The following is a 22,203-nucleotide window of genomic DNA, read 5'->3' on the forward strand; positions in this document are numbered from 1 at the left end:
GAGGAAACTCTGAACTTTCCCCTATGTTGGCTGTCTAAAGAAAGAAGACAAGCTTGGATTCCTGAGTGGTCTCACACCATATGAGACTTGATCTGTAGCTGCATTCAATGATAGAGAACAGGTTTCAGGCATGCAACTTCAGATACCCTTTGCAAGTTATGATTCCCTTAGTCTTTCTGCCTTATTTACTTAGAAATTGCTAGAGATTTTTTCAGCAAGTTTTATTGATGATTCAGAGGTTAGGTACTTCTGGTTTTTTCTAGTCCCATCTGTAGGTTGAGCTGGGAAGTGAGACATTTACATAATGTAACACATGCATACGCACATGCACACACACACACACACACACCTGTTCGCATTTGGTTAACTTGCAGTTATGTTTGACTAGTGGTTATGTAGTCTTTTAAAATTAAAAAAAATTTTTTTATTTTGGTATCAATATAAAATTATATGAGCAACATTGTGGTACTAGATTCCCCCCATTGTCAAGTCCCCACCACATACCCCAACACAGTCTCTGTCCGTAGTAAAATGCTATAGAATTACTACTTGTCTTCTCTGTGCTATACTGCTTTCCCTGTGCCCCCTGTGTACATTATGTGTGCTAACCGTAATGCCCCTTATTCCCCTTATCCCTCCCTTCCCACCCATCCTCCCCAGTCCCTTTCCCTTTGGTAACTGTTAGTCCATTCCTGGGTTCTGTGAGTCTGCTGCTGTTTTGTTCCTTCAGTTTTTTCTTTGTTTCTATACTCCACAGATTAGTGAGATCATTTGATACTTGTCTTTTTCTGCCTGGCTTATTTCACTGAGCATAATACTCTCTAGCTCCAACCATGCTGTTGCAAATGGTAGAATTTGTTTTCTTCTTATGGCTGAATAGTATTCCATTGTGTATATGTACCACATCTTCTTTATCCATTCATCTACTGATGGACACTTAGGTTGCTTCCATATCTTGGCTATTGTAAATAGTGCTGCGATAAACATATTTTTCAAATACGTCTTTTTCAAACTGGGATTCTGCATTCTTAGGGTAAATTCCTAGAGGTGGAATTCCTGGGTCAAATGGTACTTCTATTTTTAGCTTTTTGAGGAACCTCCATACTGCTTTCCACAATAGTTGAACTAGTTTACATTCCCACCAGCAATGTAGGAGGGTTCCGCTTTCTCCACATCTTCGCCAGCATTTATTGTTCCTAGTCTTTTCTGTGTTGGCCATCCTAACTGGCATGAGGTGATATCTCATTGTGTTTTTAATTTGCATTTCTCGGATGATTAGCAATGTGGAGCATCTTTTCGTGTGTCTGTTGGCCATCTGAATTTCTTCTTTGGAGAAGTGTTCAGATCCTCTGCCCATTTTTTAATTGGATTATTTGCTTTTTGTTTGTTGAGGTGTGTGAGCTCTTTCTGTATTTTGGATGTCAACCCCTTAGCGGATATATCTTTTATGAATATATTCTCTCATACTGTAGGATGCCTTTTTGTTCTACTGATGGTGTGTCCTTTGCTGTAACAGAAGCTTTTTAGTTTGATATAGTCCCACTTGTTCATTTTTGCTTTTATTTCCTTGCCCGGGGAGATATGTTCATGAAGAAGTTGCTTATGTTTATATTCAAGAGAGTTTTGCCTATATTTTCTTCTGAGAGTTTTATGGCTTCATGACTTACATTCAGGTCTTTGATCCATTTCGAGTTTACTTTTGTGTATGGAGTTAGACAGTAATCCAGTTTCATTCCCTTACATGTAGCTGTCCAGTTTTGCCAACACCAGCTGTTGAAGAGGCTGTCATTTCCCCATTGTATATCCATGGCTCCTTTATCATACATTAATTGACCATGTATGCTTGGGTTAATATCTGGACTCTCTATTCTGTTCTACTGGTCTGTGGGTCTGTTCTTATGCCAGTACCAAATTGTCTTGATTACTGTGGCTTTGTAGTAGAGCTTGAAGTTGGGAAGCGAGATACCCCCTACTTTCTTCTTCCTTCTCAGGATTGTTTTGGCTATTTGGGGTCTTTTGTGGTTCCATATGAATTTTAAAACTATTTGTTCCAGTTCATTGAAGAATGCTGTTGGTATTTTGATAGGGATTGCACTGAATCTGTAGATCGCTTTAGGCAAGATGGCCTTTTGATAATATTAATTCTTTCTAGCCAAGATCGTGAAATGAATTTCCATTTTTTAGTGTCCTCTTTAATTTCTCTTAAGAGTGTCTTGTAGTTTTCAGGGTATAGGTCTTTCATTTCCTTGGTTAGGTTTATTCCTAGGTATTTTATTCTTTTTGATGATTGTGAATGGAATTGCTTTCCTGATTTCTCTTTCTGCTAATTCATTGTTAGTGTATAGGAATGCAACAGATTTCTGTGTATTAATTTTGTATCCTGCGACTTTGCTGAATTCAGATATTAGTTCTAGTGGTTTTGGAGTGGATTCTTTAGAGTTTTTATGTACAATATCCTGTCATCTGCAAACAGTGACAGTTTGACTTCTTTCTTACCAATCTGGATGCCTTTTATTTCTTTCTGTTGTCTGATTGCAGTGGCTAGGATCTTCATCCAGTACTATGTTGAATAAAAGTGTAGAGAGTGGGCATCCTTGTCTTGTTTCTGATCTTAGGGGAAAAGCTTTCAGCTTCTCGCTGTTAAGTATGATGTTGGCTGTGGGTTTATCATATATGGCCTTTATTATGTTGAGGTACCTGCCCTCTATACCCATTTTGTTGAGAGTTTCTTTCATGAATGGATGTTGAATTTTGTCAAATGCTTTTTCAGCATCTATGGAGATGATCATGTGGTTTTTGTCCTTCTTTTTGTTAATGTGGTGGATGATGTTGATGGATTTTCGAATGTTGTACCATCCTTACATCTCTGAGATGAATCCCACTTGATCATTGTGTATGATCCTCTTGATGTATTTTTGAATTTGGTTTGCTAATATTTTGTTGAGTATTTTTGGATCTATGTTCATCAGGCATATTGCTCTGTAATTTTCTTTTTTGTGGGGTCTCTGCCTATTTTTGGTATTAGAGTGATGATGGCTTCATAGAATGAGTTTGGGAGTATTCCCTCCTCTTCTTCTTTTTGTTTATTTTCTCAAAGAACCAGCTTTTGGTTTCATCAATTTTTTGTATTGTGTTTTTCTTCTCAATTTTATTTATTTATTCTCTGATCTTTATTATATCCCTCCTTCTGCTGACTTTGGCCCTCATTCTTCTTTTTCCAGTTCCAATAATTGTGACATTAGACTATTCATTGGGGATTGTTCTTCCTTCTTTAAACAGGCCTTGATTGCTATATACTTTCTCTTAGAACTGCCTTCACTGCATCCCACTGAAGTTGGGGCATTGTGCTGCTGTTGTCATTTGTTTCCATATATTGCTTGATCTCTGTTTTAATTTGGTCATTGATCTTTTGATTATTTAGGTGCATGTTGTTAAGCCTCCATGTGTTTGTGAGCCTTTTTGTTTTCTTAGTACAATTTATTTTTGGTTTTATACCTTTGTGATCTGAGAAGTTGGTTGGTAGAATTTCAGTCTTTTTGAATTTACTGAGGCTCTTTTTGTGGCCTAGTATGTAGTCTATTCTGGAAAATGTCCCATGTGCACTAGAGAAGAATGTATATCCTGCTGCGTTTGGGTATAGAGTTCTGTAGATGTCTCTTAGGTCTATCTGTTCTAGTGTGTTGTTCAGTGCCTCTGTCTCCTTATTTATTTTCTGTCTGGTTGATCTGTCCTTTGGAGTGAGTGGTATGTTGAAGTCTCCTAAAATGAATGCATTGCATTCTATTTCCTCCTTTAATTCTGTTAGTATTTGTTTCACATGTGTAGGTGCTCCTGTGTTGGGTGCATAGTTATTTATAATGGTTATATCCACTTGTTGAACTGACCCCTTTATCATTATGTAATGTCCTTCTTTGTGTCATATTACTTTCTTTGTTTTGAAGTCTATTTTTTCTGATACAAGTACTGCAACACCTGTTTTTTTTCCCTATTGTTTGCATGAAATATGTTTTTCCATCCCTTCACTTTCAGTCTGTGTATGTCTTTGAGTTTCACGTGGGTCTCTTGTAGGCTGCATACAGATGGGTCTTGCTTTTTTATCCATTCATTGACTCTATGTCTTTTCATTGGTGTATTCATTCCATTTACATTTAGGGTGATTATTGATAAATATGTACTTATTGCCATTGCAGGGTTTGGATTCTTGTTTACCAAAGGTTCAAGGGCAGCTTCTCTCCTATCTAACTATCTAATTTACCTCACTTATTACATTGTTATAAACACTGTCTGATGATTCTGTGTTTCTCTCCCTTTTTCTTTCTTCTCCGCTCTTTATATGTTTGGTGTTTTATTCTGTACTCTTTGTGTTTCTCTGGACTGATTTTATGGATAGCTGACTTTATTTTGTATTTAGTTAGTATTTGGTTGGTCTGCTTTCTTTTTTCTGGCTTTGTTTTCTCTGGTGACAACTGTTTAGCCTAAGTCATACTTCCATCTAGAGCAGTCCCTTTAAAGTACATTGTAGAGATGGTTTGTGGTAGGTAAATTCCCTCAACTTTTGCTCATCTGGGAATTGTTTAATCCCTTCTTCAAATTTAAATGATTACCTTGCTGGATACAGTCATCTTGTTTCGAGGCCCTTCTGTTTCATTGCATTAAATATATCATGCCATTCTCTTCTGGCCTGTTGGTTTCTGTTGAGAAGTCTGATGATAGCCTGATGGGTTTTCCTTTGTAGGTGATTTTTTTTCTCTCTCTGGCTGCTTTTAATATTCTGTCCTTGTCCTTGATCTTTGCCATTTTAATTATTATGTGTCTTGGTGTTGTCCTCCTTGGGTCCCTTGTGTTGGGACATCTGTGCACTTCCATGGTCTGAGAGACTATTTACTTCCCCAGATTGGGGAAGTTTTCAGCAGTTATTTCTTCAAAGACACTTTCTATCCCTTTTTCTGTCTCTTCTTCTTGTACCCCTATAATGCGGATATTGTTCCGTTTGGCTTGGTCACACAGTTCTCTTAGTATTCTGTCATTACAGAGACCCTTTTGTCTCTCTCTGCCTCAGCTTCACTGTATTCCTGTTTTCTGATTTCTATTCCATTAACAGTGTCTTCCACCTCATCTAGTCTGCTCTTAAATCCTTCCATTGTTTGTTTCATTTCTGTTATCTCCCTCCAGAATTCATCCCTTGGCTCTTGAATATTTCTCTGTAGCTCCATCAGCATGCTTATGACTTTATTTTGAATTCTTTTTCAGGAAGATTGGTGATTTCAGTCTTACCATGCCCTCTCTCTGGTGTTTGAAGGATTTTGGACTGAACAAGGTTCTTCTGCCATTTCATTGCGATGGGGGTGGTTGCCGGCGAATAGCATGTGTGTCAGCTGGGAGAACAAAGTCCCTTCCTGCTTGCAGGTCACCTTGCCCGTTTCCGCTGTCTGTGCCAGTAAACTGCGCACATGGAGCAGCCTCTGAGTCAATCCCCTGAGCTGCCATGTGTGGGATGGCCCTCGTGGTGGCCTAGGGCACTGGCTGGGGCCACAGGTGAGCGGCATGTGTTCTGCCACGAATACAGAGCCCCTTCATGCTTCCTGAACTCTGCACCCATCTCCGCTGTCTGCTGGTCAACCGCGTGCAGGGAGCAGTGTCTGGATTAATCCCCTGAGCTGATGTGGGTGGAGCGGCCCTCAGGATGGCTTAGGGCACTGGTGGAGGTCACTGGCGAGCCGTGTTTGTTCTGCCGCAAGAATAAAGCCCCTTTGTGCATCCTGGACTCTGCGCCAGTCTCCGCTGTCTCTGCCGGTCAACCGTGTGCAGGGAGCAGCCTCTGGTTCTGGGCGGGTTAGCCTTATGCAGGGAGAAGCCTCTGTTTTAAGCTATGTGGTTGCTGTGGGTGGGGCTGCTCCCTGGCTTTTCCGCAGCAATGGCGGATCAGCTGGTTTGCTTGCGGTTCTGGTTGGGGGGAAATGAATGGCAGGCTACTTATTACCATGAGGGGCTTCAGTGCTCTGTTGCCACCCAGGGGGTTAGGGTGCCTGAAGTTCCTTAAAGGTCCCAGCCTGCTGGGCTGAGTGTGCCAGGGCTATTTTGACCACCTGTTAAACCCTTGTCCCTTTAAGATTTTTAAAGCACCTGCTTTTCTTTTGTCCCAGGGCAGCTGGGTATGGGAAGCTATTCGCAGTCTTGGTCTCAGATTTTGCTGTTCCACTCCTCTAATATCCAGAGCACCATGCAATGTGTGTCTGTGGTCCCAGGGCAGATTTCTGGGTATTTAGCAGTCCTGTGCTTCCATTCCCTCCCCACTCTGATTCTTTTCCTCCCGCTGGTGAGCTGGGGTGGGGAGAGTGCTCAGGTCCCACTGGGTCACGACTTTGTATTTTACCGTTTTCCGTGAGATGTTGGGTTCTCGCAGATGTAGCCTGGCTTGTGTACTGTATCTTCTGATCACTCTTTTAGGAATAGTTGTATTTGCTGTATTTTCAATATTTATATGGTTTTGGGAGGAGATTTTTGCCACCCTACTCATGCCGCATCTTGAGAATCTGTAGTCTTTTGTTTTTGGCTTTTTGACCTAAAGGATTGGTTTTGTGACAATAATATTTAGAATAACTGATGTAGAATCTTTCCCACTTTAATTAGAATATGATTCTGATTGTGATTGCTGGGATTTTGGTTTTTAATATAGTAAAATGTCCATTTATTTTATAAAACCCCCAAGAACAGTTTTCCTTTTGAGTGTCTGAACATATCTCTTTCCTCTAACGTTAAATTTATTTATTTGTATATTGTGCCAGAAGACAATGGCAAAAGATTTTGAGCGGCAGAAATACCGTATAGTATTTCACACCTTTATACCCCCCAAATCACTTAGAGTATTTTACTTTTTCTTCCAATACGAAAGCCAGTAGGAAATTTTTTGAGTAGTATGAATATATGAGAATGAGTGAAAATAATGAAGAGTTTCCACTAAAGCTATTCAATAATTTCAGATATTCCTGTTTGTTACTGTTAAATGAAAATAGCTATTGTTAATGGAATTATCATAAAGTACCTGTGTGCTCTGGGCATGTTGTTTAGTAAATACAGCACATGGAAAATTTCATTTCAAGGGCCCAGAAAAACCTGGGTGCTGGTGTGATGGTTTCAGGTTAATGTGTAAGTCCTCCCCACCCCCATCAGAGGTCTGAGAGTGTGCTATTAGGAGACTAGGGTGCCTGTTAGGATCTCTCCTGTGTGCTCTGCCATGACTTGGACAGTTCGAGTGGCATAGGGTGGGGTTTAATTTATTACTGTTTATTAAATTACACTCACAGTTTATTATTGTTACAGGGGTTTGAAGTAATGAGTCAGCTGTTGGAGTGAAGTATGGGCCCTTAGGAATGGCATTTTGAACTCTCTTGGATGCCCTTATCAGACTTTAGCCTTGAGATTCAGTGCCTTCAATGCCTTTGTGACACTTAGGGGTTCTTTTTGTTTTGTTTTTTGTTTTTCATTTTTTTCCTGCTGAATGTGGCTCTGTTTCCTCTGTTATAAGGAACGACCTTATATTATCAGCCTGGCCTCCTATATGGTGGATCCTTGGAACATGACTGTAGTGTCCTTCGCAGCATTGGCTATTACCTGGAGAGTCTTCTCTGCCTGGCTCCATTTATGAAACACCCGTTAAGAATAGTTCTCCGAGGAGTAACTAATGACCAGGTTGACCCTTCGGTGAGTACTGAAGCCAAACCATGGTGTGATTTTTGTCTGTCTCTTGTGACAACCCAGCTTTTGAGAAACAAGTTCCTGATAAAGCACAGGTTTATTGTTGAATGTATTTGCCTTGCTATTTACTTTTGAGATTTAGATACAGATCGCCCTAGGAGGCAGATGAACCAAGACTTGTAGTCATCCTATTGAGTGACAGCTGTTAACTTTCATCAAGGTGCCTTTCATGGTCGTGTCTAAGAACTTCCAGAGCAGATGCTTGCAGTCTCATCATGGTTGACATGAAAATACGGGTCTGTTGGCTGAAGTGTGTGAGGGTGGAGTTCTAAAGAGTTATGTGATAACCGAGGCTAGAAGGCGGCTGACAGATAATGTCTCCTTGGCATAACTAAAGCATAATCCTGACTTACTGAGACTTTTGCCATGTGTAAACTTGAGGACTTTCTTCTTCTGAGAAGAGTTTGCAGATTTAGAAAAAGCATATTAGGGCAGGGAAGATAAATGTGAACTTTGGTAGTTTGTGGGCACCAGCAAGCTTTTATTAAGTGTGCTTATTTTCCTGTGTGTATGGGGAAGTAGTTTAAAAGACAGCTGAAATTTTCTTTGTGGCCACCACTGTTGTCTTAGTGCCAGTCTAGGGTGAGTTTTTAGTGTGTGTGTGTGAGAGAGAGAGAGAGAGAGAGAGAGAGAGAGAGGTATCAGAGTAATGCTGTGTAGGCCTGCCTTAGACCTCTCTTAGGGAGGGAAGCGTCCTCACTTTTGGATGCTAAAAGATATCTGTCCAGAGAAGGTATCTTTGAGGACCACAATGTGAGTCCTAACTGAGGGCACTTTTCTTCACCTCTATGTATTTTCAACCAAGACCACTGAGTGGGTGGCTTCTGAGGCAGAGTGAAGTATATGGCTTTCCTAACCAGGAAAGACGAATTAGGTAGGGTAGTAAGCCCCAAAACGGAGACTGCTGGTATTCACCAAGACACCTGCTAGGTTATAAACATGGTTAATGTGTTCTTAGATATTATAAGACTTATTCCCCAATTCTTGGGAATTCAGGTACATTAACTCTTTTCCTAGGATCCTGAGTACAGTGCAAATCAGTATTCATAAAGGAATGTTGCATAAACTGTTTAGAATTTTAAACTAATTTCACTTTCACTTGATTGCTTTTTTTTTGCATTTTCTGAAAGATTGTAGGAAATGGGCCCTTGAGTTAAAAGTGAAAGATGAGTCCTTTATATTTTTAGACGACAGTTAGGGGGAGTGCCTTGAATAATGGGAAAAGGCCCTGCAGCAGCATATGGAGACTTTGGCACTGTGTGTCCCAGTTTTGTATATTCTTTCTGTAATCCTAATAATCTTAAAAGCTGTTATCACTGGCAGTATTTTTAGAAGTTTTATATATTAACAGTGACAAAGATTAGTTGATGAATTCCCCAGAAATAGTGCTTAACTCTTTCATGTAGAGTATTAAAAAAAAATCTGTTTCCCTATGCTGCAGGACTGTCTGCTTTAGCTAACTGCATGACCAAAATGACCTTGGTTAGTACCTGGCTCCAGCCCAGGATAAAATAAATATACGTAATCCTGGATAAAGAGTAACTTCTTTAGCCTATGGCTTCTTCATTTCAAGCTTTCCCTTTATTATGTGTTTCCCCATTGGTTCATGTCTGCATCTACTAGGTACACGAGGATGAGCACGATGAGTTCTGCCCTTAGGGAACTTGGTCTCATGGGGTGGGCAGCTGTTAATGCAGCTAGGGAGACAACAAGGATGGATACCTCTGGGCTCTGCAGAGGTACAAACAAAGTACTGAGGCTCTGGGAGGCTTTTCTAGAGGAAGGGACACCCAGATTCAGTCTGGGTTTTAGGGAGATAACTCTGGAGGCGAGAGAAGGATGGATTGGAGAGGTGTCTACTGGTTTGGACATTGTGAAGATAAAAGTTGAAAGGAATGGACAGATATGAAAGAGGTCTTCAGATATGGAGAGAGAGTCTTCATAACTTGGCAGTCAACTGGGGGTGGGATGGGGCATCCACTTGATGGATAGAGATCAGATAAGAGTTTGGCACAGGAGTGAGGAAACTTGTGGCAGGATGATGGGTGAGGTGTCTGATTCTGGTCCTGTTCCCTGAGGTACTGGTAGGTACATCCACATGGGGATGTCCATTTGGTGGTTGGAAATTCCTGTCTGGAGCCTCAGAGATAGGTCATTAGGACTTTACCTAGTGATAGTTAGAGCCCTAGGAGAATGAGATTGACCGGTGCCAAGGATGAATATTGCAGCTTTTTGGCTGAATTAGTCCTATTGGTGTTTTTCCTTTGGCCTGTCCAGTGTGGTGGTGGTGGAGGTGGTGGTGTGTGTATCCGAATGGGATTTTTGTGTTTGAAACTCCAGGTTTTACATTACGGTAGGTCCATGTGGCAGCATGGGGTGGCTGTTTGTCCATGACAGCCATAGCTGGAGCTTGACAGAAGAGAAGAAGAAATGAATGTTAGAGGTGTGAGTGGGGGAAGGGGAGATGGGCACAGTGACTATGGAGGTAGAAGTGTTTGGAGAAACCATGCAGTAACTGAGTTCTAAGAATTAGCAGGATGGTCCATGGAGTCAGTCTTTGCAGAAGTTGATTTGAGATTGGGCAGGGGAAGTTTTATTGACTTGGGAGACCAGTGTCATTGGAGTGTAAGGACAGGCACAACTTGAGGAATGAGTGGGAAATAGAAATTAGGAGATTCTTCCAGAAGGTTAGGTGGGATGATTCTTTAAGAGCTGAGGGTGGGAATTTTTTTTTTAAGCGAGGGACACTTGAGGTTGCTTGTAGGCTTATAGTGGAGAAGAAAGAATTAAAAGGGTGGGGGGACTTAAGACTTACTCTTACACAAGTCCAGAGGGAATGGGTATCCAAAGCAGAAACGATGAGCCTTACACAGGAATAGGGATATTCTTCCTCAGAGGCAAAAGGATAGGAAATGGGGAGAAATTTTGAGAAGAAAAGTTCAGGAGGTCTCTGAATCTCAATGATTCAGCACCAGAGCCTCTGGTAGATATTTATTGGTGCCAACAAGCTGGTCAGACAGTTAATGAGGATTGCTTTTTTTTTTTTTTTGGTGCCCTTCTGGAAGGTGAAAAGAAGTACAATTATGTTTGTTGTGTGCTGGGTACTGTTCTAGGTGTATATGTGCACCTATATATGTGTCTGTATTTAATTCTTGTACCAACTCTATGAGGTGGGTGTTTTTATCAGTTTCAGACAAGGAGACTGAGAGGAGGTTTTTAACCTATTCTGTTTGGATCTGATCAGGCCTGATCAGATTGACTGATTGATTGATTGGCTGAACTGAAGGGGTATACCTTTGTCCTGAGGTGCCACTCAAGTCATACTTCCTTTTCTCTCCAAATGCAGAGTGACAGCTCAGTTTTTCTTAAGCAGAACTTGCAGACCACCTTCATTCTGCTAAAAGAAGAGTGGTCTGAGCTGGAGGAGACTGGAATGTGCCCTGTCCAGCCCCCACACCTGGGCTTATCCTTAGGCTTCTGTCTGACCCTCAGTGTCAGTTTGACTTAATTTTTTATGTCAGGTATAGGTAGGATGAGTCAGAAGGGATGCTGTGTTTTCTCACCTTTATTTTCCCCAGTGACCATCTAGTTCCAGGGATCAAGTAGACAGAGTAACCTCTATCCTTGTATCCCCCACTTTTTCCAGAATCTGGCTTTTCTCTAGCTGTCCTTAATTCTAGCCCAGACTGGATTATTCTTGGTTCTGGCAATCTCAAATGCATATTTTAAATTTTTGGGTGTTTAGCTTTAGCATTTCATGAAATTAGCTAATCTTTAATGGGTTTTCCTAGTAAATGCTTCTGCCCCCCCCGATCCATTATGAACATGTTCCTAAGCTTCATAGATCATTTGTCCCTCTAATTAATTTTTCTGTGATATCAAACAATTTAGTTGGGGTCTCTTCATTATTATAAAACCTTACTGGAGTTGTATTCCGTCGACTTTTAGCATGTTAGAGTTCTACTTGAAGCAAGTTGCTACTAGTAGCAACTTGAAGACAGACAGGTTGAGCCCCCTACCTTAGAGACAGTGGGGATTTTCTCCTCTGAGGCCACACAGTTAACTGGAGGCAGAGCCTGCACCAGGACGAGGGCTTTTCCCTGCACCCCCTGCTCATGCTGCCTGCCCTCGCTGCCCTCACTGACTGCTGATAGGGTCAGCCCTTGCAGGACCGAGGCATCTGTTGTTCCACTGGGAACAAGGAAGGGAGTGATTTTTTTTCCCAAGTTACCGTTGAGGCAACCTTTACTGCATGTTAAATAAGATGCTTTGAATATCACCCTTAATACTTTATAAGGAATCCATAAATATTTCAGAAAGGACCCCAGGCCTCCTAGGACCTCAACAGGGAGGCAATAATTGCAGCACTTGTCACAGCGTTGCCATTAACTGTGGCTATTGGGGTTTGCACTGCTTTATGTAGTTTGAGGCTGTCATTCCCCGACCGCCCTGGCTCCCTTGTAGTATCACCACTTACCTCTAACTGCCTGTATGGTGGGCATCAGCAGGATTCTTAGGTAGCCTCAGCTTAGATTGAATAGCTCATTTAGTTTGTTTTGGCATGGAGTACCACCAGCTCAAATATTAAACAATGATTTTGGAAACAGTAATAAAAAAGGCTGATCATTTTCTTCCATAATGTTTATATGTATAAGAATGAACAGAGGTCCCAGTTTGTTTTCTGTATGAGCCCAGCAGTTTCTCAATCTTTTGGCATAGTGCATGTGATGCTCATGTGAGTCATAAGTAGGTTTATGATGTTGTAAAGGAGGAAAGAGGGGCTCAAAGAGGCCAGTGTTTTGTTTAATCGTGGTCTTACATGGGAGCAGATCTGGCTCATGCCCTCAGTTGTTAGCCAGTGTCTTTTTTACCAGACTGCATCACCTACCTGCTTGCTCAGCCTCAATTTGCTCTGTGGGCTGTTTCTTTTTTCTACTTCTCAAGGTTTAATTAAACTTTTTCTGACGTAATTCTACAGGTTGATGTCCTTAAGGCAACAGCTCTCCCTCTGTTGAAACAGTTTGGGATTGATGGTGAATCATTTGAGCTAAAGGTAAGAATATGTAAGTTGTTGGCTGTATATATGACTCAGTGTCTGTGTATGTAATATTTGAAGTCACCATATCTGAGAAGACCACAGGACACATGAACCAAACATTACATACTTTAGACTGAAAGGGACCCTTTAGTGATGACTATAGCAGCCAGCAGGTGTATTGCACTTACTCTGTGTTAGGATAGGTAATGTGGTGGGCATTCTGCATACACTAACTCTCCTACTTAATAAGTAGTGGAGCCAGTATTCTGGCCATATTGCTTCTCTGATTTAGATCATTTGGATATAATTTGTGGTCAGAGCCTCCCGACCTGGAAGAAACTCTGATAACACTGGATACTTAAAGCTGTTTAACATTTCTGCTTTACAAATTGATGTTTTAAACAGGGGAAATGGCTTCATGTTCATTTAATAATGTAGAGTTTTGATAGATCAGTTGATTGCATAGGAGGAGAAAATAGTTTTTGATGGTTAAGAAAAGGGATGGTCTGAGGAACTAAACTAAGCCAGTCACTCATTTTAAGGATGAAGAAACAGGTTCTGCTGATGAAAATAAGAAGTGACCTGCCTAATTTTAACTGGAACAAGGTGACTCTGTGTCCACTGCTCTTTCTGACACACTGTTGATCTTGAAGGTGCTCTTGATCCTGAAGGGATTGACAGGCTAGGTGTGAAAGAGCTCTCTGACTTGTAAGAAAGAGCCCCTTGGTGTGAACCAACCAGGTTAGGTGTCAGGCCATCCTCTCTTGCTAAGTCCTCACCCTTTTTTTTCTTGCTCTGTGTGCAGATTGTGCGACGGGGAATGCCTCCTGGAGGAGGAGGTGAAGTGTTTTTCTCATGTCCTGTGAGGAAGGTCCTCAAGCCCATTCAGCTCACAGATCCAGGGAAAATCAAACGGATCAGAGGAATGGCGTATCCTTTGCATTTGGTTCAAGTTTCTTATTTTTTTCTTGACTCACAAAGATAAAAATGACTCATAACAATTTACTTCTTCCTGGGATTATTTACATTTTAGACAGTGATCTTGGGAAACTCTTAACAGTGAAATTGTACTTGTTAGCTACAATCAGATGATTTATTATCTGCCTTACTGTGACTAGATTGACAGATTGGTTGGTGGTTCATTGGATGGTTGATTCTTTTGTTTCCAGTTAATTCTTAAGCAGACAGCTACAGTGTATGTGATACCCTCCCAAGGGTTTTGGCTTGGGGGCCACCAATGCACTGCAGTCCCTCTTGCAGAAGAGCTCATTGTCTGGTGAAGGAAACAAATACCCAACACATAATTCTGATTGTTATAATATGTAAAGATATAAATGCATGTGCAGTGGGGTAGGGGAACTAGGAGTAAAGAGTGGTGAATTTTGTCTGGAGGATGTAGGATGGCTGAAATAATAATGAATGATATCTATTACTTTTATGCACTATGATAATCACTTTATGTACTTAATTTATGTTTAGTTTTTGAGAAGTGCTTTGTTGAGGTATGATTAACATACAAAAAACTGTACATATTTAATATGTACAACTTGGTGAGTTTGGAGATAAGTATACTCCTATGAAACCGTCAGACATCAATGCCATAAACATATTCATCACCTCCACAAGTTTCTACTGTCTTAATATTTTTAAAGTTTTCAAATTTTTTATGATAACACTTAACATAAGGTTTGCCCTCTTACCAAAATTTAAGTATACGATACAGACATGGTAGATGTCTAGGTCTTAATCATCTTATGTAACTGAAACTTTGTATGCTTTGACATCTCCCTGTTTCCCAATGCCTCTAACGTCTGGTAACCGGTATTCTTCCTGCTTGAGTATGACTATTTTGCATTCCACATTGAAGTGGGATCATGTAGTAGTTTATCATCTGTGTCTAGCTTATTTCACGTAGCATAATGTCCTCCATTTTTTACCCATGTTTTCACAAGTGACAACATTTCTTTTTTTTTTTTTAAGACTGAATAATATTCCATTGTTTGTGAATATCACGTTTTCGTTATCCATTCATCTGTGGGTGTGTATTTAGGTTGTTTTCATGTCTTGGCTATTGTGAATAACACTGGAATTAAGAAGGGAGTGTATGTATCTCTTTGAGATCCTGGTTTTAATTCCTTTGGGCATATACCCAGAAGTGGGATTGCTGGATCAATTGGTAGTTCTCTTTTTAATTTCTTGAGGAATTTCCATGCTGTTTCCAATAGTGGTTGTACCAGTTTAACTTCCCACTATCAGTATATAAGAATTCTTTTTCTTCCGTACCTTCACCAATATTTGTTTTCTTTGTTTTATTTTGTTTTGTTAATAGTCATACCAGGAGGCATGAAGTATTATTTTGCTGTGGTTTTGATTTGATTTCTCTGATGATTATTAATATTGAGTACCTTTATATATGTATGTATGGACATCTGTGTGTCTTCTTTGGAGAATGTCTATTTAGATCCTTTGCCCATTTTTTTTAGTTGGGTTATTATTATTTTTCTCTGTTGAGTTATATGAGCTCCTAATATATTTTGGATATTAGATATATGAATTGCAGACATTTTCTATCATTTCATGGATTGCCTTTTCACTTTGTTGTTTCTTTTGCCTTGTATTGGTATTATACCCAAGAAATCATTGGCAAGGCTAAAATGCTTTTCTCTTATGTTTTCTTCTAGGAGTTTTATGGTGTCAGGTCTTGTGTTGATCTTTGACACATTTAGGTTGATTTTTGTATAGGATGAGACCAGTGTCATTCTTTTGCATGTGGGTGTCAGTTTTCTCAGCACTGTTTATTGAAGAGTCTAGCCTCTCCCATTGTGTATTCTTGGCACCTTAGTCAAAGATGAGTTGAGCAGATATGTGTAGGTTTATTTTTGGGCTGTCTGTTTTGGTCCATTGGTTTATATGCCTGTATTTATGCCAATACCACATTATTTTTACTACCATAGCTTTGTAATATATTTTGAAATCAGTAATTGTGATGCCTCCAGCATTGTTCTTGTTCAAAATTGTTTTGGCTATTTGGAGTCTGTTGTGTTTCCATATAAATGCTAAGATTGTTTTTTCTGTTTCTATAAAAAAAAAATCATTGGGATTTTGTAGGGAATGCATTGAATCTGTAGATTGCTTTGGGTTGTCTGCATATTTTACCAGTATTAGTTCTTTCAGTCTGTGAATATGGATTGTCTTTTCTGTTTATTTATGTCTTTTAAAATGTCTTTCATCAACATTTTTCACCTCCTTGGTTAAGTTTATTCCTGAATATTTACTTTTTTTTTTTTTTTTTGTAAGTAAGAAGGTTAGCTTTATTTCCTTTTCAGATAACCTGTTGTTAGTATATAGAAATGCAACTGATTTTTGTATGTTAATTTTGTATCCTGCCACTTGAATTCATTTATTAGTTCTGATTGTGGGGTGTGTGTGTTTGTGTATGTATGTCTTCTTTATGGTTTCTACAAGATCCAGTCTTCTTCAAACAGATAATTTTACTTCTTCCTTTCCAATTTGGATGCTTTTTATTTCTTTTTCTTGTCTAATTTCTCGGGCTAAGACTTCCAGTACCATGTTCAATAGGAGTGGCAAAAGCGTGCATGCTTACTTTGTTCCAAATCTTAGAGTAAAAGCTTTCAGTTTTTCATCAGTGAAAATGTTAGCTGTGGGCTTTTCATATATGGTGTCTGCTGTGTTGAGGAAAATTTTTTCTATACTTGATTAGTTTAGAATTTTTATCATGAATGGGTGTTGAATTTTGTCAAATGCTTTTTCTGCATCTGTTGAGGGAATCATAATTTTTGTTTTCAGTCCTTCATTCTGTTAATATGGTATGTCATATTGATTGATTGGCATATGTCAAGCCATCCTTGCATCCCAGGGATAAATTCAACTTGGTCATGTATGATCCTTATAATGCTTCCTGCTTCATCGTGTTTTCCCGATACTGCCTTTTTACAAATTGAAAATTTGTGAAAACCCTGTATCAGACTTCATTTAGCCATTCAAAATGCATTCAACTCTGTGGCAAACTATTGTTTAATTAATTAATTAGTCAATTAATTAGTTAATTAAAACATCATTAATATACAATCATGTTAGTTTCAACTATACATCACAGGGGTTCAGCAGTCCCTATGATCAGCTTATCTTGTGATGGTGAATTATTGTGACCTTTTATCCCCTTCTTCCTCCCTGCAGTATCAGCTCCCACACCTCCCCTTTGGTAACCACTAGTGTCTTCTCAGTGTCTATGACTCTCCTTCTGTTTTATGTTCCATAGATCAGTGAAATCATATGGCATTTGTCTTTCTCTGCCTGGCTTATTTCACTGAGCATAATACCCTCTAGCTCCATCCATGTTGTTGCAAATGGCAGGATTTCTTTTCTTTTTATGGCTGAATAACATTCCATGGTATATTTGTACCACATCTTTATCCATTTATCTGTTGATGGACACTTAGCTCGCTTCCAAATCTTGGCTATTGCAAGTAGTGTGGCAATAAACATATGGATGCATGTATCTTTTTGAATCAGGGATTTTGTTTTCTTCAGGTAAAATCCTAGGAGTGGAATTACTGGTCAATGGTATTTCTATTTTTATTTTTTTGTGGATCCTCCATACTGCTTTCCACAGCAGTTGCACCAATTTGTTTTCCCACCAACAGCGTAGGAGGGTTCTTACTTCTCTGCATCCTCGCCAGCATTTGTTGTTCCTTGACTTTTGGATAGTGGCCATTCTGACTGGTGGTAGGTGATACTTCATTGTGATTTTAATTTGCATTTCCCTCATGATTAGCATTGTGGTGCATTATTTCATGTGCCTACTGTCCATTTGTATTTCTTCTTTGGAGAACTGTCTGTTCAGGTCCTATCCCCATTTTGTAATTGAGTTATTTGTTTTTTTGGATGTTGAGGCATATGAGTTCTTTATTTTGGATGTTAACCCCTTACTGGATGAGTCGATTATGAATATATTCTCCCATATTGTAGGATGCCTTTTTGTTCTGCTGATGGTGTCCTTTGCTTTACAGAAGCTTTTTAGTTTGATGTAGTTCCACTTGTTCACTTTTGAATTTGTTTCCCTTGCCCAAAGAGACAAGTCCAGCAAAGATTGCTGATGCTTATAGTCAAGAGATTTTTTTATACAATTTTTTTATTAAGATGTTATTGATATACACTCTTATAAAGGTTTCACATGAAAAACAGTGTGGTTACTACATTTATGTCAAGTCCCTACCCATACCCCATTGCAGTCACTGTCCATCAGTGTAGTAAGATGCCACAGAGTCACTACTTGTCTTCTCTGTGCTGCACTGTCTTTGTCATGATCCCCCAACACCATGTATGCCAATCCCTTCTCCCTCCCTCACCACCCACCCTCCCCCACCCCTTCCCTTTGGTAACCACTAGTCCCTTCTTGTAGTCTGTGGTCTGCAGCTGTTTTCTTCCTTCAGTTATGCTTCGTTGTTATACTCCAGAAATAAGGGAAATCATTTGGTACTTGTCTTTCTCTGCTTGGCTTATTTCACTGACCATAATACCGTACGCTCCATCCATGTTGTTGCAAATGGTAGGATTTGTTTTTTTCTTACGGTTGAATAGTATTCCATTGTATATATGTACCACCTCTTCTTTATCCGTTCATCTACTGATGAACACTTAGGTTGCTTCCATATCTTGGCTATTGTAAATAGTGCTGCGATAAACATAGGGGTGCATCTGTCTTTTTCAAACTGGAGTGCTGCATTCTTAGGGTAAATTCCTAGAAGTGGAATTCCTGGGACAAATGGTATTTCTATTTTTAGTTTTTTTGAGGATTCTCCATATTGCTTTCCACAATGGTTTAACTAGTTTACATTCCCACCAGCAGTGTAGGAGGGTTCCTCTTTCTCTGCATCCTAGTCAGCATTTGTCTTTTTGATGCTGGCCATCCTAACTGGTGTGAGGTGATACCTCATTGTCATTTTAATTTGCATTTCCCTGAGAATTAGCGATGTGGAGCATCTTTTCATGTGCCCGTTGGACATCTGAATTTTCTTGGGAGAATTATCTGTTCATTTCCTCCACCCATTTTTTAATTGGATTATTTGCTTTTTGGTTGTTGAAGCATGTGAGTTTTTTATATATTTTGGATGTTAACCCCTTGTTGGATATGTCATTTACAAATATATTCTCCCATACTGTAGGATGCCTTTTTGTTCTGTTGATGGTGTCCTTTGCTATACAGAAGCTTTTTAGCTTGATGTAGTCCCCTTTGTCCATGTTTGCTTTTGATTCCCTTGCCCAAGGAGATGAGTTCAGGAAAAAGTTGCTGATGATTATATTCAGGAAATTTTTTGACTATGTTGTCTTCTAAGAGTTTTATGGTTTCATGACTTACATTCAAGTAATGTCCTTCTTTGTCTCTTGTGACTTTCTTTGTTTTGAAGTCTATTTTGTCTGATACAAATACTGCAACACCTGCTTTTTTCTCCCTAGTAGTTGCATGAAATATCTTTTTCCATCCTTTCACTTTTAGTCTGTGTATGTCTTTGGGTTTGAAGTGAGTCTCTTGTAGGCAGTATATAGACAGGTCTTGTTTTTTAATCCATTCAGTGACTCTATGTCTTTTAATTGGTGCCTCAGACCATTTATATTTAGGGTGATTATTAATAGGCATGTACTTATTGCCGTTGTAGGCTTTAGATTCGTGATTACCAAAGGTTCAAGGGTAACTTCCTTACTATCTAACAGTCTTACTTAACTCACTTAGCATGTTATTACAACCACAATCTAAAGGTCCTTTTTTTTTTTTTCCTTTCCTTTTTCTTCCTCCTCCATTCTTTATATAATAGGTATCATATTCTGTACTCTTTGTCTATCCCTTGACTAACTTTAGGGGTAGTTGATTTAATTTTGCATTTACTTAATAATTAACTGTTTTACTTTTTTTGCTGTGGTTTTATTACCTCTGGTGACAGCTGTTAAACCTTAGGAACACTTCCATCTATAGCAGTCCCTCCAAACTACACTGTAGAAAAGGTTTATGGGAGGTAAATTCTCTCAGCTTTTGCTTATCTGAAAATTGTTTAATCCCTCCTTCAAATTTAAATGACAATCTTACTAGGTAGAGTATTCTTGGTTCGAGGCCCTTCTGCTTCATTGCATTAAATATATCAAGCCACTCCCTTCTGTCCTGTAAGGTTTCTGTTGAGAAGTCTGATGATAGCCTGATTGGTTTTCCTTTGTATGTGATCTTATTTCTCTCTCTGACTGCTTTTATATATCTGTCCTTATCCTTGATCTTTGCCATTTTAATTATTATATGTCTTGGTGTTGTCTTCCTTGGGTCCCTTGCGTTGGGAGATCTGTGTACCTCCATGGCCTGAGAGACTGTCTCCTTCCCCAGATTGGGGGTTTTCCACAATTACCTCCTCAAAGACACTTTCTATTCCCTTTTCTCTCTCTCATTCTGATACCCCTATAATGAGAATATTGTTCCATTTGGATTGGTCACAAAGTTCTCTCAATATTCTTTCATTCCAAGAGATCATTTTTTCTCTCTGTGTCTCAGCTTCTTTGTATTGCTCTTCTCTAATTTCTATTCCATTTACTGTCTCCTCCACTGTATCTAATTTGCTTTTATATCCCTCCACTGTATGTGGCCTTTCTGATACTATATTGCGTAATGATTTAATCTTCGTCCGAATTCTTCCCTGAGTTCTTGGATATTTTTCTGTACCTCCATGAGCATGTTTATGATTTTTATTTTGAAATCTCTTTCAGGAAGATAGACGAGTTCAGTTTCACTTGGCCCTTTTCCTGCTGTTTGTGGGATTTTGGTTTGAACCAGGTTCCTTTGATGTTTCATATTTCTATGTGGCACTCTCTAGTGCCTGGGCTCTCTACTCTCTGGAGCTGCTCAGCCCCTGGAGAGATGTTGGGGGTCATAGGGGAGTGGCGCTGGTACATGAGGGGAGGAGAGAGCTGTTTCCTGCTTCCTGGCTGCTATGCCTGTCTCCACTGTCAGAATCAGTGGGCCGAGCACACAGGTGTAAGCCTCTATTCTTTGCGTTTGTAGCTGCCATAGACAGGGCTTCCCTCTGGCTTGCCTGACTCCAGGGCAGGGGTTGCTGGTTTACCAGCCAAGTACAGGCTGGCTGGGAGGAAGGCTCAGCAGGCTGCGTATCATGGTGGGGAGCCTTGGAGTTGTGTAGCCAGCCAGGTGGATGGAGTGCCTGAAGCTCTTGAAAGTTCCCAACCTGCTTGGCAGAGTGTACCCAGACAAATTTGTCTACCTGTCCTTTCTCCTGAGTAGTCTACTCTGTGCAGTCCTTGCCCCTTTAGTAGCCATCTTGCTATTAGGAAGTCTCTCATGCTGCACACCTTTCTTTTGTCCCAGAGCAGGCAGATGTGGATCCATTTTCCACAAGCGGCTCGCATCTCAGTCTCTTCAGGTATTTCACCCACCTGTCTTAACTTTCCAACCCCAGTAATCTCCAGAGCACCATGCAATGTAGGTTTGCGCTCCCGAGCAGATCTCCAGGGCTGGCTGTTCAGCAGTCCTAGGCCTCCACTCCCTCCCTGCTCCATTTCTCTTCCTCCTGCTGGTGAGCTGGGGTCGGGGAAGAGCTTGGATCCTGCTGTGTCACGGCTTTGGTGCATTAGCTTGTTCCATGAAGTCTCTTCTTTTCTCCAGGTGTATGCAGTCTGGTGTAGCCTTCTTTCCTGTTGCTCTTTCAGGATTAGTTGTATTAATTATTTTTTTGTATTATATGTGGTTTTGGGAGGAGGCCTCTGTCTCACCTCTCATGCCGCCATCTTTAATCCTCTCTTCCATAGTCAAGAGATTTTTGGCTATGTTTTCTTTTGAGAGGTTTATGGTTTCATGACTTACATTTAGGTCTTTCATCCATTTGGAGTTTACTTTTGTGTATGGGGTTAGAGAATAATCTACTTTCATTCTCTTATATGTAGCTTTCCAGTTTTGCCAACAGCAGTTGTTGAATAGTCTGTCTTTTCCCTATTGTATATTCATGGCTCCTTTATAGTATACTAAGTGACCATATATGCACGGGTTTATATCTGGGCTCTCTATTCTGATTCATTGCTCTATGGATCTGTTCTTGTGCCAGCACTAAATTGTTTGATTACTATGGCTTTGTAGTAGAGCTTGAAGTCAGTGAACATAATCCCCTCAGCTTTCTTCTTCTTTCTCAGGATTACTCTGGCTATTCTGGGTCTTTTGTGGTTCCATATGAATTTTAGAACTATTTGTTCTAGTTCGTTGAAGAATGCTGTTGGTATTTTGATAGGGATTGCATGAATGTGTAGATTGTTTTGGGCAGGATGGCCATTTTGACAAAACTAATTTTTCTTATCGATGAGCACAGGGTATATTTCCATTTATTGGTGTCGTTTATTTCTCTCAT

General features: G+C 39.9%; 1 protein-coding gene across 5 annotated transcripts in view; it reads left to right on the forward strand.

The window, feature by feature from the left end:
• The window catches only part of RCL1 (RNA terminal phosphate cyclase like 1), a 76,046-nt gene that overhangs the window by 19,199 nt on the left and 34,644 nt on the right, over positions 1-22,203 (forward strand). For all 5 annotated transcript variants that reach the window (XM_057498641.1, XM_036928389.2, XM_036928388.2 and 2 more), the window contains 3 exons: positions 7,526-7,701; positions 12,734-12,808; positions 13,599-13,723. In XM_057498641.1, the coding sequence (XP_057354624.1) occupies positions 7,526-7,701; positions 12,734-12,808; positions 13,599-13,723 (376 nt within the window). The remainder of the gene's footprint in view (positions 1-7,525; positions 7,702-12,733; positions 12,809-13,598; positions 13,724-22,203) is intronic.

Source organism: Manis pentadactyla, chromosome 3 (genome assembly GCF_030020395.1).
Source record: "Manis pentadactyla isolate mManPen7 chromosome 3, mManPen7.hap1, whole genome shotgun sequence".
Lineage (NCBI taxonomy): Eukaryota > Metazoa > Chordata > Mammalia > Pholidota > Manidae > Manis > Manis pentadactyla.